Below are 15,374 nucleotides of genomic sequence, written 5' to 3'. Positions count from 1 at the left end.
AGAAGAGTACTGAATGTATCCTGGACTGCCAAGAAAACAAACAGATTCATCCTGGAGAGAGTTAAACCAGGCTACTCCTTGGGGGCATGGATTCTGGGGCTTCGTCTGACATATTTTGGACATGTTGTAAGGAGACACAGGTCCTTGGAGAGGGACATCATGCTTGGTAGGGGGAAGGGACAGCGCAAGAGGGGAAACCCCTGGATTGATTCAGTGACTGGGGTAATCGGGATGGGTATGTCAGAGGCAATGTGATTGGCACAGGATAGAGCAGGGTTTAGGGCTGTTGTACATAGGGTCGCTATGAGTCAAAAACGACTCGACAGTACATAACAACAACACCAATCTTATCCCATGGGCCTGCTTTGAGAACATCCCTTGTGTGAAAGAAGGTGCATTGGGCTGTGATGTAGAAACATGGCTCTTAGCCTAAAGTGGTTCCTCACTAAGTATGGGACTTAGAGAAAGTCCTTTTCTGTATGGGCTACTAAGTTCCTGAGCTCTGTAATACTTAAAAGTGTGTTTGTTTAGGTACAAAATCTCAAATGCAAAGCATATTTACTTGAAACAAGAACCAGTCTGTATAGCTCTCAAAGGCAGAAATAACATATTCTGATAAACCGCATCACTGCTCATGAAGGTTTTCAAGAGTGGAGACAAAGGCAATGTCACTGCAGGGATCATCACAAAAACAACAAACAGAGGGAGAGTAACAAAGAATATACACAGCAAAGTCAGTTCCATAAGATGCAAAGCTCAAACCTGCCACTCACAAAAGAGAAGATCTATTACAAACGTGAGCCTTAAAAAACCTTATCTGTAAAATGAAACAAGTATTACAGGTTGCCACACAAATTAAAAGGGTGGAGCTCTGCCCACTTTTCACTTAACAAAATGGTTAGGTCTCAATTCCCGGTTGTTACGTAAAAATGAAATATGCTCAACTACATGAGATCATAAAATACAGGTTAAATACATCCTATATAACTGCCAAATCACATCATTAAATAACTGCCAAACTTGCTGAGAATTAAGGCTCAGCCCACCTGACAAGTATCTTTACCCATCAAAGTCAGTGTTACTCTCATTCACATTCATTACTGTCAGATCTATCATCATTGCACAAAATAGACTTGACAGCAGATGCTTTTACTGTTGTCATGCCTGGAAAAATATGATTCAAAAGTAATGGCATCCACTTCCATAGTAGCTTGCCTCTGGAAACCCTATGAACCTGGAGAAAGGATGAAAGTTATACAGGAGGTGTCCAGGACTTCGTTCATAGGGTTGCTATGAGTCGCCTGCGACTCGACGACACCTAACAACAACAACATTATATGGTAAGGTCTGTGCTGAGCAATGTAATCTGCCACCTTTAAAGTGGTTGTTTAAATTCTGCAACCTCTGAAGTGGTGGTTGTTGTTGTTGTTGTTGTTGTTAAGGGCTATTGAGACAATGATAGCTCACAGCAGCCCTAGTCATCAATGGATCTGAATTCTGCCCTACCTTGTGCCATCCTCAAGTGAACCATTATAGTCACTGTGTCAATCCATCTCACTGAATGTCTTCCCCTTCTTCACTGACCCTTAACTTTTCTAAGCATGACGTCCCTTTCCAAGGACTGGTCCCTCCTAACAACATGCCCAAAGTATGTGAGATAAAGTAAATGGTAGGTGACAGTATTAGAACCATTTTATAGGTAAAAAAAAAGAAGAGTTAGAAAGGGATAAATCAGTTGTCCTATGTTACAGAAGTTGGAGCAGGAGTGGCATCCACTTTGTACACAACCTGCCTCTGGAAACTCTATGAACTTGGAGAAACGATGACAGTTATAGAAAGGCTTCAGGTCTTTTGTTCATAAGGTCACAATGAGTCCTTCTCCCTTCTTGACTCGACGGTGATCAACAAAAATAACAATAACATGTTACAGAAGAGGGAACTCTGGTGGCTTAGTGGTAAAAAGTCGTACTGCCAACCCAAAGGCTCACAGATCAAATCTGTGATGAGCATTCTCCTCTCATGCAATTTATAGCCTCTGAAAACCCACTGAAGGGTCAAGCTATGAGTTAGTTCAATTTGACAGTACATAACAATAGTATTACAAAAGAAGACACCAAAATAAAATTTAAAAAAAAAACAACACCCAAATAACTTTAGTAACAACACACAATGAACCAGAAATAAAACAGGTGGTTAACAAAACTTTACTAAAACGAAGCAGCTCAATCTACTACTACAGTACTGTCTTATTTCTATGATAGTCATTCAATGAAGATCTTAAACACAAAAAAAGATAGTGGGTAAAAGATAATTAACAATAAACATAAATAACTAAATGCCACCAATTTGCCCTTGATCTGCCAGCAAGGAAACAAATAGGTGTACATGAACATGAACAAAGCTATATAGTCATATTTGTTCATGTGGAAATATGCATAATTTTGAATCCTTTTTTAAATAGCCTCACTTCTGCTTTGGATAGAATGTCTGCTCTCTTGCCATGCGGTTGGTAGTCAGTCCTCCTGATTCCACCAGTGCTTTAAGAAGAATCAAATCTCAAGGTGAGATCTGGACAATGTTTCTTTTTGCCTCTTACTGCTCTCACCATCCCAGGACTACCAATAGTGACAGGACTTTCTTCTAGGTAATATCAAAGTAGCAGATTCCCTGGAACAAAATGTTGCCTTTCTACATAGACACTTTAAAATTATAACAGGTAAATTGAAAAATTCATAAAAGATAGTCTTAGATATTTATAACATCATCAGTATGAAACTGCATTGTGACATATACCTGAATATAAAAAGACAGCTAAATTATAATACAATCAGTGCTACCCTACAAAAACCAAATTAACAAAACTAGTCTATTAGGAAAGGCATCTGGTGTATCACAGAAAAAAGCATTAGCGATATCGTTTGCAACTCTGTAATCAATTCTTTTTCTCCAAGCAGCTCCCTCATTACAGTATATTAGATCTATATGCTTGCAGAATTTATGATAGCTCTACACATGGGGCAGCTTTGCCAACTGAATCTGATTCAGATCCAGCTACAATGACTTTGGCAACACAAATAGTCTTTAAAGATCAATCAATACATTTCATTTTGTACTGCAATACTGAGATGGAAATATTTATCACCTTACCACAGAATCTTTTCAAAGTTACATATGACATCCACCAATCACAAATTTCCTTAAATCTCCAAAAGACACAAATATTTCTACCACTAAAAAGAAATGGTAATCATCATTAACACTAAAATACAAATGATTAAAAGGGAAAAAAATCAACATAATTATGAGAGAAATTTGATCTCTGTCCCACAAATCCTGGTGAGTGAACACTAGTTAAAGACTAGTCAGACAATGATGTAAACTCTGACTGGATTAGAATCCCCTCAACCTGGTGGACTGACAAAGTAATTGCAACAATGTGTTTAAGCACAGCAGAAAATGTGAGAGTGGCTCAGACTAGAGCACCCCTTTGTTCACAGGATGGTGAGAGGACTCCATAGCAGCTAATCACAGATTAAAGAGTAAAACAAGAATATGTCAGCCTGAAAGGGGAAAAAAATCATCTTTTAGATGCATATGGCAACTAACAAAGGCTAGCACTTTAGAAAGAGTTTGGTCTGTTTGAGCCAGGGAGTTTTTACCTTGCATTGTGATAGTTACTGGTTCAAAAGCTTCCCTAAGGTAAACTTTTTTACTGATCTATTTAATGATAAAGTATGTGGGCAATTATCTAAACTTACTATTGTTGTTGCAAGTTATTCTGTATTTTGTTACAATTATTAGTGTCCCATCTCCAAAGTCTTATTTCTTTAATTGGAACCTTAATAGTCTTTCTCCATTTCCACAGTGCGTATTCTGACTGAAGAAATGAATCTTCTTAAGCAGTGGCATGGGAATCTGCTTGCCTGAGGCGAGGGGAGGGAGGTGTGTGGTGGTGTTAGGAGATGCCTCCCAAGAATTTCTACTGCATTATGGTAAGAAATGGCATTGCCAACTCAATGGTAAAACAGCTATTCTGCAGAAGAAAGATGAGTAATCCTCTCCCATGCAATTTATTGCCTCTGAAAGCACCCTGGGTGGTCAGCTACTGGTCAGTTCCGACTTGATGGGACATAACAGTTCATAAAAGCTTTACTTAGCCAATCTTAACAATCTTCTATGATACAGCCCTATTTTATTCTTCCATCTCTAGCTCTCCACAGTCACTATCTGCCCTCTTCAAAGACATACTACAGGTCACCATCTCAAAATTTTGGTCAGAGCACTATCTCAGCGGTTCATAGAGGCAGGTACACACAGAAGTCTTCACTTTGCTCATTCATACCACCGCCTCAAAACCTAGGTACCACTTATAATTTCTCTTGCCTGACCATGTTGAGAAAGGGCATCATTTGGTCTCAGTTTACAAGATGGAAAGAGTAGGAGAGAAGAGCATATGTGGAAATCCTAAATGTTTTTCTAACAGGGTTATGCTATATTGTAACACTAAATGTCTGTCCTTCTCTTAAAAAGAACGAGTTTTTATTATTAACTTTGTCAAACTTTTCTTAGTATTTGAATATATTGTAACAATTTAAGTTGTAAATTTGTTCTTTCTCTTGGAAATTTTATCCTAAACTCCACCTGCCTCTATAATCTAAAAAATTACCAGTGTCCCACTTATTGTCTGTTAGAGGCTGAGGCTTCATTTCTATGAACAAAAAGCTCTTTTAGCAATGTAGTTATTTCAGCAATTATTTCTATTATGGAATCCCCGGGGTTTAGAATGTAACTTTCTACATATATATAAATATGTATATGAAACAAACAAAAAAACCTATGTATCTTCACAACTTTTCCATTTTCATAGCTCATTTGGAGCACTCTTTTAGATACTGATATTCTATACTGAAATTTAATAATTATATAGTGACAGTATTTGGGGGAGGATATATGTTATAGCTATTATATTATTTTCTAATTTGGGAAGGTGAGGAATCTGAGTCCTACACTTAGACTGACAGACAAGTCTTAACCTTTTCATGACCTATGGCACATTGATTATCCACCTACGTGTCCTCAATTTCCTAGAAAGCTGCTATCCCAGTTGTATGTGTCTGGCCACTTGAGATCTATGAAATGTGTAAACCTGAACCATATCTCCCTCCACCAAGAGCCCACTTGGGACATAGATGGTTCACTTATTTCATAAAAATCCACATGATATAAAAAGTTGTCCCCTCAAGAACAAACTGGGAGGAGGGTAGAGAGAATAGTGCAACAATGAATGAGTGGAAGCCCAAAATCTCTGTAAATGTTCATGAAAATTAATAAAATATAATTATAGGGGAAAAAAAGTTGTCCCCTTGATTTCAGTATGCTTCTAATTACTGAAAACACAACAGTATTAATAAATTCAAAGCAGATAATGATTTAGTCATGAAAGGACTAATTTTTTTTTCATGATTAAGGACAGTATCAGATACCTATTAGTTGATCAAGACATACACCTGTTCTTCATAAAATGTTATCATTAAATTCTCCAAAGGAAGACAAATGTATATATAGCTTTAATAAAAAGTGAGATAACCCTACAAAAAAACAGTCATGTGACTAATGCCAGTCTACTGGGCTTTAAAGGGCAAAGTCCTACAGCCATTTCATGCTGCATATCTCACACACCTTCCCCCACATTATCACCAGGTAACAGAAGAGTCAACTGTCGCTCCATCTCAGCCTAAAGTATTTAGCTTTAAACAAAAAGCATTCAGCATTACACCAAACCTCACTACTCTACAGCATGCCACCTGAGAGGACAGCACCCAAAATAGTCTAGAATCTTGGGCCCCAAGTCCTAATGAGCCTGAGGAAATGCACATTCTACACATGGACTCAAACTTACCCCCTTTTATCCCTCATTTCAGTTGCCAACATCCATACTCGCTGCTGATTGCCAGCTCCTGCTCCTTGCAGCAGCCCAGCATGCTCTCTGCTGGTGCCAAAATACCCTACCACCAAACCCCACTACCTTCTGGAACTGTCCTAGAGGGGTAAGGCAAGTCCCGTATTTTGCTTCCTCTGTGCATGTACTTGTTACTCTTTAAAAACACATACAATACAGCACATTTTAAAAGGGGCTCTGGGGAGGGAGGCAATATTCCTATTTTATACCCTATGGGATATAAAATATTGATAGCTTTTAAAAACGGGATTCTCCTTACCCCTACAGGCCCTCTCCCGGCTTCAGAAAGATGTTGTGGTGGCTGTGATGCCACCGGCAGAGAGCATGCTGGGGGGTCACACAAAGCAGGAGTTGGAGATCTGCAACAGGCCTGGGAGTTGTGGACCTAAAAAAGAAAAAAGTTTTAAGTTAACGTGCCCAATGCACCCTCACACCCTGGTTATTTGGGGCACTCAGCACACAAGCATTGTCTGCAAAAATCCTTTTCAGAGGGCCTCTGAAGTCTCAGGTAACTGATTCATACTATCACTAAAGTTAACCTTGCAGCATTAATCAAAACCATTTCATTCGGTATGGATAAACAAATGATGCTTCTGGCTCCACATTTTAATCCAGTCCTGGCATAAAGCAAGTATGGTGTGTGCCCCTCAAAATAACCAAGTTAAGAAGCGATACAATGCCAAAGCACAGTAACAGTGGCATGCTTTGCTCTTAAGAGAACAAAAATTTGATAGTGTCAGATGAACACAAATGTAAAATGAACCACATATGGACAAACTGGGCTTTCAGAAGAGTTTCTAATAAGAGATACTGGAGAGGTGAAATAGACAATAAAGAAATATTCACAATATCCAGGTAGCCAGATCCTTCAATTTCACTAAATTCTTGTTTAACTTTATAAATTTTAAAGAACTGAAGGTAAGAAAAACAGACAAGGGCCAGACAACAAAAGATACCAGTCAAATGAGTTTTCATTTTCTGACAATACCTACAAGGCATGCATAATGAAAAAGGCACAGATCCTAAAACTCAAGAAAGACATCCTGTATTTTAAGGGCAAGAAACGGTTTGGTATGTATCACATGTCTCCTTTTAAAGAAACTGTGTAAACTTTTAGTGCCAACAACAACAAAGATTAGAGAGAAACTTCTGAAAGCCAGTGCAGTCCTTCTAAGTATCACAAAAGTTAATCTCAGATCAAAATTTGGAAATGTTCCTTTTCAAATATACAAAACAGCATACAATAGTTTTTTTTAAAAATCTAATTCAATTTCATGGAGTTTTGAACAAACTAAAAAGATGAAAAAATCCAAGTATTTAGACAACTTCTGTTCTTGAAGGTATTTAAAAATTGCAGATAAGGAAACTTTTAAGTATTAAAGCATTTTAGGGATTCTTGTCACATGTAATTCTGTATAAGACAAACACTCCAACAACTCTCTATAAAACTTTAATATAGTCTATTAATTAAATTTCTTTTCCCTACTATTTCTTTTGTATATAGGGAGCTCTGTTGGCACAGTTTGCAGGTAATTGAGATGCTAACTCAAATGCCACATCTTTCTAACAGTTCAAATCCAGCATAAGCTACATAAGAGAAAGCTTATGGCAATCTCCTCCCATGCAATTTACAACCTGGGAAATCAGAGGGTCAGCTATGAGTCTGTTCAAACTTTTGGACTTGAAGGTCATGAGTCTACATGTATTTCATAAACGATCCTCAAAAAACAAAATAAGCTAATATTGAGAATGTCTTTCTCTAATAACATTTGGAAACATATCCTAGTGAACACAGCATACACAGTGAACTTTATATGAAGTTGTCTCTTACTCCCTCTGCCTCCAAGATAGGAGATGACGTTAATAGCCTAAACTAGCTACATCACAGACCTCTGTCCTCCTGCCACGCTGCAAATTCCAAATTAAAGATTCAACTGTATACTCTAATGGATATTACACTCATTTTTTTACCATAAGCATGAAATGAATGTCTGGTATATCTCTTGAAATAAGAATTCAGTTAACTCTTTAAAATAAAGAATTTAAAACAAAACATTTGTGTGCATCCTGGAATTATATTTAAAGTAAGAATAGTTCAAATAACTATGAAAATATCTTAAATATTTTATAAGCGGAATCATTCCAAAACATGTCACTGCTTTTCCTTGGGCATCACACAGTATACTGACAATACCTCAGTTTCCCTACTTGTCTTTCTTCTAGTGGGGTTTTCTTGGGTTATTAATTAAAAGTTAGTGCTTTGTACAAGCATCTAGATAAATGTGCAAGTTACAAACGTCCCATTCTAAGGAATCAAGTTTGAACAGTAACATTTTACCAATTTCCTTGCACAGCTGATCTCTGTAAATACCAGACTGCCAGTTTCTTTTAAAAAAAATTGAAAAACCTAGTTTTCTGCATAGAAAAAATTTCACATACAAAAAATAAATTTTTAGTAAACCATAGTTTTAGAAAGTGTTTTATAAAAAGAAACAGAATTAAGTTTTTTCAACAATTTCTTAAATACAAGACCTTAAGATCTATTTAAATTAGGAGAAAATTAATTACCCAATTGCATAGTAATATGAACTCCTGTAACTCTAAATGCAGCCAGCAGGATTATCAACTCAGAGATAACACACTGCTGAGAAACTGTATAACAGGCCAGTAAAATACACTGAGGTAACCTCCTCCTGGTTTGCATTTCCCTCTCTGCTATAAAACAGATGTGATGGCTCAAACAGCAGCTACAAACAAATGAGCATTATCACTTCCTGACTGAAGTTGGGAGGAATATCTGGCAATATCTCATCTGACAAAGTTCAGAAACTTAATCTCAGGGCTAAGTGATTCAATCCTATTCTGGTCTCCACCAAGGTTTAAAGAAAATGATAAAATTTACATGTGAAAGGACAAGACCTTGAACTTAATATCCTACTGCAATTTATTACAATGATTTTTATATGGATGCCTTCATTAAAACAAAGGCAAGGTTTCCAGACAAATACTGTTGCACCAAATCAGTACACCATGCAAATAAGATTCACACTGACTCTTGACTTAGAAATTGACTGTGAGAAGAACCTCATGCTGATGGATTCACTACTGCTAGATGACAGCAGGGTAACTAACAGAAAGAACAACCCCTTGAAAGCAACACATAAAAATGAGTCATCGAAGTAATACTATAGACATTATTCTATGGAATTTTAAAAAAGTAATTTAATAAGGAACCTTAAGGCTTTCATCGCATTACCCAACAAGTAAAAAAGCTGTAATTGGGTGATACTATTTTACTGGATCTCTTCACAGCTTCAGTTTGCTCAGCTCCACAGTCAACACTTTTGGAACCAGCAGCCAGGAAATCAAAATACGTATTGTGATGGGAAAGTCTGCTGTTAGGGACCTCTCTAAAGTACTCAAGAGCAATGGTCTGTCTCTGGAAACTAAAATGCATCTGATACAGGCCATGGTCTTTGCAATTACTTGTTATGTATCAGAGTTGGACAATGACTAGGGAGGATAGAAGGAGAACTGATGCCTTTGAGCTGTGGTGCTGGAGAAGAGTATTGAATGTACTCTGGACTGCCAAGAAAACAAACGGATTCAGGGTTAAACCGGGCTACTCCTTGGAGGCAAGGATTCTGGGGCTTCGTCTGACATACTTTGGACATGTTGTAAGGAGAGACAGGTCTTTAGAGAGGGACACCATGCTGGGTAGAGTGGAGGGACAGTGTAGGAAGGGAAGGCCCTCTATGAGGTGGATTGATTCAGTGACTGGGGTAATCAGGATAGGTGTGTCAGAGGCAATCCGATTGGCACAGGATAGAGCAGGGTTTAGGGCTGTTGTACACAGGGTCGCTATGAGTTGCAAGCGACTCGATGGCACATAACAACAACAACAACAAAAACATTTTACTGGAAAGAACCAAGAGGGTAAATGGAAGGAGGAACCCTAGAAAAAAGTACTCAGTTCTGCTGGAGGTAGGCAGGGGGAGATGGTTCCCACTGAAAGGAATCATCATATCATAAGGCATTTTTCTAAGAGTTGGACTTTAGAATGCTCTTATTTATCGTTGCCAAGAGTAGCAGTAGTTGTTGTTACTGTTGCTGCTGACTGCCTTCTAGTCGGGCATAACGTATAGCGACCCTATGAACAAAAGGCCTGAAGCCCCTCTACAACTATCGACATTTATCAAAGTTCATAGAGTTTCTGGACGTATGTTGTTTAGGAAGTGGATGCCACTCCTGCTAAGAGTAGATTATTTGAAAACTTAAAGCATTAATGTGATATTATCTGTTGTTGTTGACTGCCATCGAATCGAGCACAACTCATAGCAGCTCCTTGAACAAAAGGCCTGAAGCCTTTCTATAACTATTGTCGTTTCTCAAAGTTTATAGAGTTTCCAGAGGCATGTTGTTTAGGAATTGGATGCCACTCCTGCTTCCAAACATGCCTTAAACTGGGAGCTCCACCAAACACTGTCCACCATAGGTAATCATTATGGCATTTGACATCCCAATGGCACAAGGTTCAGCATCACAGCAGCCCCAGGTTACCTCAGTACAGCATACTGACAGAAGAGTACTGTATCTCTTAGAAGAATGTTCCTCCAAAATATGGTAAGATTTATTTTTTAAATTTACTTGGCTTTAGCTGTATTCACTTAAAATCCACTGAAGAGAAAGAAGATACTACTTATCATTCCATTTAAAAAAAAATGTGTGTACACACACACACACACACACACACATAATATACACACTTCAGGGACAGCTCCTTAGAAACAAGGATATTAAAAACCCCATAATCTCACATACTTTGGATATGTTGTCTAGAGGGACCACTTCTTGAAAAAAGCATCATGCTTGGAATGGTGGAGCGTCAGAGAGATAGAAGATGACTTTCAATAAGATCAACTAACACAGTGACCGTAACAATGAGCTCAAGCATGTCGGACAACATGAGGATAGTACAGGATGAGGCAAGGTTCAGATCAGTTGTTCATAGTGTTCCTATGAGTTGCTGCCTCAATGGCACCTAACCATCACCACTGCCACCAAAGTAAACAGACCTCTTCGAATTATTTATTAGACAGAGGGTTAATTCTTTTAAGAACCACTGGCCATACAGTGTCCACAGACATTAACTGCCTCTGAGGTTAAATGGGAATTTGAAGTTAAGTGGTATTGCATGCTGTCATGTGAAGGGGAGGGTGATGTAACTGTGTGCATCTGAAGAAATTGGCTATATCCCACCAATCCAACACCAGAGACTCCTCAAGTTGTTTATGACCCACTAGCAGAATGAAATCCATATTAACTTTAAAAAAAAAGTTTTCACTTTATTCAAAATGTCTTCCATTACTGACAACACCAAATTTCAATTAAAAATTCAAAGCAGAAAATAATTTTATGTAAAAAGTCTATCTAAAAGCAACCTATCTAATAAGGCAAGTGCCTTAAAGAAAGTTAAAAGGGCACAGAAACGTGATCTCAGACAATGTTATGTCTAAGTTCTCAATCTAAGCATGGTACTGTTCCTCTTTATCTGCCCCGGAACAAATATCTTAGATTCTCAACTGGCCACATTCAAAATAATACAGATTTCCTAACCTTGCTTCTCCAGTCATCAAGTTCTTAATTTTAGATTTATCAAATTATACTTTGATTAGTTTAACTACTATTTGACTACTCACACTCCCTAGAGTCTGTGCTGAGTGGTCACAACTGACAATCTAGGATTAAATAATTGCAGTAGATAATAGATAATTCAGATAAGTTATTCACTGTGTGTACATACATATGGGTACAAACAACACATGTTTAAAGTCTCTAAATATGACTGCTACTAAAATTGTTGATATAAAGCTCTCTAACAAAATCTGCTGTCAAGGATGTCTTCAAAAGACTAAAGGGCAAGAATATCAGTTTAAAGACTAAGGTGTGCCTTATGCAATCCATGAAATTTTCAATTGCTTCTTATGCATCTGAAAGTTGGATAATGAAAAAAGCAAGATGAAAGAAGAGTCAATGCCTTTGAATTGACTTTGGTAGTGTTAGCGAAGAGTACTGAATATCCCAAGGGCTGCAAAACTATCTTTTAAGAAAGTGAAACTAGGGTAATTTATTTATTTGTTTGTTTATTTATTTTTAAGGTAAAGATGGTAAATGTTCATCTCATAAACTTTCGGCATATTATCAGAAAGGGCTAGTTCTTGAAAAAGGCTTCATGCTGGGAAAGGTAGAGCAGCAGTGAAAGAAAGGAGGCAGCTCAATGGGTGTACTGACACAATGCTGTAACAATGGGCTTGAACATGGTAAAAGTCATGAGGATGGCACAGGATAGGGCAAGTGTGTATCCATTTTTCGTAGGGTCACTAAGAGTCATAGATGCCGCCATGGCACCTAGCAACAATAATAAAATAAAACCTAGTTCTCCTTAATAAGTTTTCATCCACAAGAAAGAAGAACGACTTTGTTTTGGTTTTAGTCCATTTCTGAGAAATTAAATTTGGTGGAGAAAGGGCAATTTCAATGACCAATAGAACTGATGTTGAAGTTAGTTCTCTTCAATCATCTTTTCTGTTAGGGAAAGGGACAGATAAAACCTAATGTGTGGCATCTGACTTTTGGAGTAAGGTTACAGAAACAGATTAGGGATCAGAGAGAAATTAAATCTATTCCTACCCTAACTTTTCACTTTGGACAATGAAATAAAGAGCATCAATGGGGGGGGGAGTGTGTGTGGGTGTGTAATCTCTACATATATCCTAAAAATCCCTACTTAGAATGTAGGCTGGTAGGGACATAAATATATCATAATGCAGAACCATAATACCTTTAGCTCAGCTAACAGTCAACTGAAAAATACCAAAATATCTCTAATGACAACTCCTAATCTAAGGGAAAACTAGGTAAGTTTTAATTTTAAGAGTAATGATCCCAGTTTTACTAAACTGAATACCAATAAAAATAAATCACTGGTATTTTACACAAAATAACATCTGTCATAATCCCAAACACTATCTGAAAATTTATTTATAGCTGAAGACCTATAAATACATATTTCTTCTATTATATGAAAGATAGTCTCTGGTGTAGAATATTAAAGTGATGGTGTGGATTACTGCTCCCAAGGGAGTTATGCTGTTAACCAAAAGTCATGACCTTCTGGAGGTTTGAGTCCACCAGTATCTCTGTTGAGAGAAAGATGGACAAACAACTGCTATGACATTTATAGCCTCAGAAATATGCTGGAGGGTCAACTATGACTTGGTTTCCTAACTCAACATCAATTAGTAGTGAGTCAAAAGATTAAGATATGAACTGCCACTAGAGACAAACAAGGAACTCGCTGGCGTTGGCTGAATCAAAGTTCTGAATCTCAGTGAGTTTCTTATTAGCATTCTCAGGCTGCATAATTATTGCTAGTAACAAATTATCACAATAATGCCTCTTACAGTCTGTATTTTTAAGTTTTAATAAAAACAAGAAAGACCTGTTTCTTTTATGACAGAGTGTGAATAGTTTCCTCTACAGGGTATTCCACAGAGGCAGCTTCCAACATCTTGGATTGCCTACCCAACTGGAATCTAAGGTCACTGAGAGAAGGAATTGCCTCTTATACTTCTTCAATCTCCCTTATGGTAAAGGGTAGTGTGAGCTCAATAAAAGGCACAAATACCTGTAGAAGACAGTGCTTATATATAGTCCTAAAAATAATGCTTCTTGGTATACTGATGAAAAAAACCCTCCAAACAAGTCACACATGCACACAGAAAAGTTGTGAGTATGGAAAGAAGGGCTAAAAACTTTCTGTCAGGCTCATGTAATAGAAACTCAAGCAAGTTCCAGAAAAAGGATCACCACCACAAGGTTAAACCTAAGCTCGAAGGCGAATAAGTGTGCAGAAGAGCAGAAGCTCTGTCTCATCGCCTTTGGATGGCAACTGTTCTCTACACAGGGGTTTCCTCTGCTTGTCCTACCTGCCACTCTCTGAGCTCACCGTGCTTAGGGCTGGGATTTCCCAACCCTTTATAGCTGGGTATTCTTTTTTGTTTCCTAAATTATTTATTTTGTTGTTGAAAGCATATATCAATTCAATAGTTTCTACATGCACAATTTAGAAACACTGATTAAAGTCCTCAAATTGTGTGCCCATTCTCCTTTCCTTTTGTTAGTAACATTAATTCACTGCTTCCTACTGAAAGTTCTTATGTAATCTTTCAAAGATCCCTTATCAATTTGAGCCCATGTATACAGGGTACAATGTTTACAGTAGATTATTTGTCACTATTAACTACTAAATAATTAGTGAATGTTGTTGTTGTTGTTGTTGTTGTTGTTGTTGTTGTCATATACCACTGAGTAGGAACCAACTCATACCTGATCTGCCAGTGGGTTTTCAGGGGCAGTAAACTTCAGGGGAGGAGATTGCCCACCTTTCTCCCAAACAGCAGCTTGTGAATTCAAACTGCTTGCCTTTGGGTTGGCAGAACAACTCCTTACAACTAGGCCATCAGAAAGTCCAATTAGCAAACAATTTTGCTTAACACTAAATTAATTCCTGTTTGGTCTTAGGATGGCTCAGTGATAGTTTTGGTTCACAGTTTAAAGATTATTTCAGAGCAACAGTTTTAGGAGTCTATCTATGGCCAGCTAGGAATTCTAGCTAAAAGATTTTATCACTAATATTTAGTTTAGAAATGTTACCTGCAAAGTTGCCTTATATAACTTATGGTAACTCTTGCATTCTGTTTATACACATACTATCCATAATTGCATTTTGCCTCTCCTAATTTCTTGAGTCCCTACTTTTGACTATTTGATTCATATATATATTCTCACACAAATACAGATTTTTTTCCAGTTTTTAAATAAGTTCAGCCAAATGAAATCTAAAATAATGAAAGAGAACAGAATGCATAATTCACTTACCTTTTATATTCTATTTTTAAAAAACCTCAGCTCACTTGGTGACTTTGAACTATCTAAATGGGAGTGGGTTTAGGTATTTTAATGGTTAAATGTTAATAGAGCAGAAACTGCAGATCTCATTCCTATACGCAAGATATTGAGATAAATAATCTTTCAAAGTAGACACTTCTGAGTGTGAGGGAACAGAATTTAATAGTTTGGCTGGACAACAGAGATTACCTAGGACATGCAGAAAGTTAGTTTCTACGACCACAGATTCTGTGTCTAGAGTAAAGGAAGGATGTAGTTAAAGAATCTAGAAGATGGCTCACATGTCACATAAAATCCCTCTCTTCTTTTTATATCTATAATTATAATGTTCAGGGTCCTGAGATAAACAAATAGGCTTTATGCTAGTCTCAGTGAATGAAAAGAGGAGTCTTCATTCCCACTGCTCAACTCATTAGCTTTTGCTTTACTCTTGCTTGTCTATATA

At 37.4% G+C, this 15,374-nt stretch overlaps 1 protein-coding gene across 1 annotated transcript in view; it reads right to left on the bottom strand.

Annotated features, from left to right (window-relative positions):
* The window catches only part of RERE (arginine-glutamic acid dipeptide (RE) repeats), a 613,476-nt gene that overhangs the window by 338,557 nt on the left and 259,545 nt on the right, over positions 1-15,374 (bottom strand). Inside the window, exon 4 of the mRNA XM_006885779.1 lies at positions 6,219-6,344. Coding sequence (XP_006885841.1) covers positions 6,219-6,344 — 126 coding nt within the window. The remainder of the gene's footprint in view (positions 1-6,218; positions 6,345-15,374) is intronic.

This window comes from Elephantulus edwardii, unplaced genomic scaffold, assembly GCF_000299155.1.
Source record: "Elephantulus edwardii isolate Elephantulus edwardi_28Jun2011 unplaced genomic scaffold, EleEdw1.0 scaffold00045, whole genome shotgun sequence".
Taxonomy (NCBI): domain Eukaryota; kingdom Metazoa; phylum Chordata; class Mammalia; order Macroscelidea; family Macroscelididae; genus Elephantulus; species Elephantulus edwardii.
The sequence above is the reverse complement of the archived record's forward strand: the minus strand, read 5'-3'. Positions and strand labels throughout refer to the sequence as shown.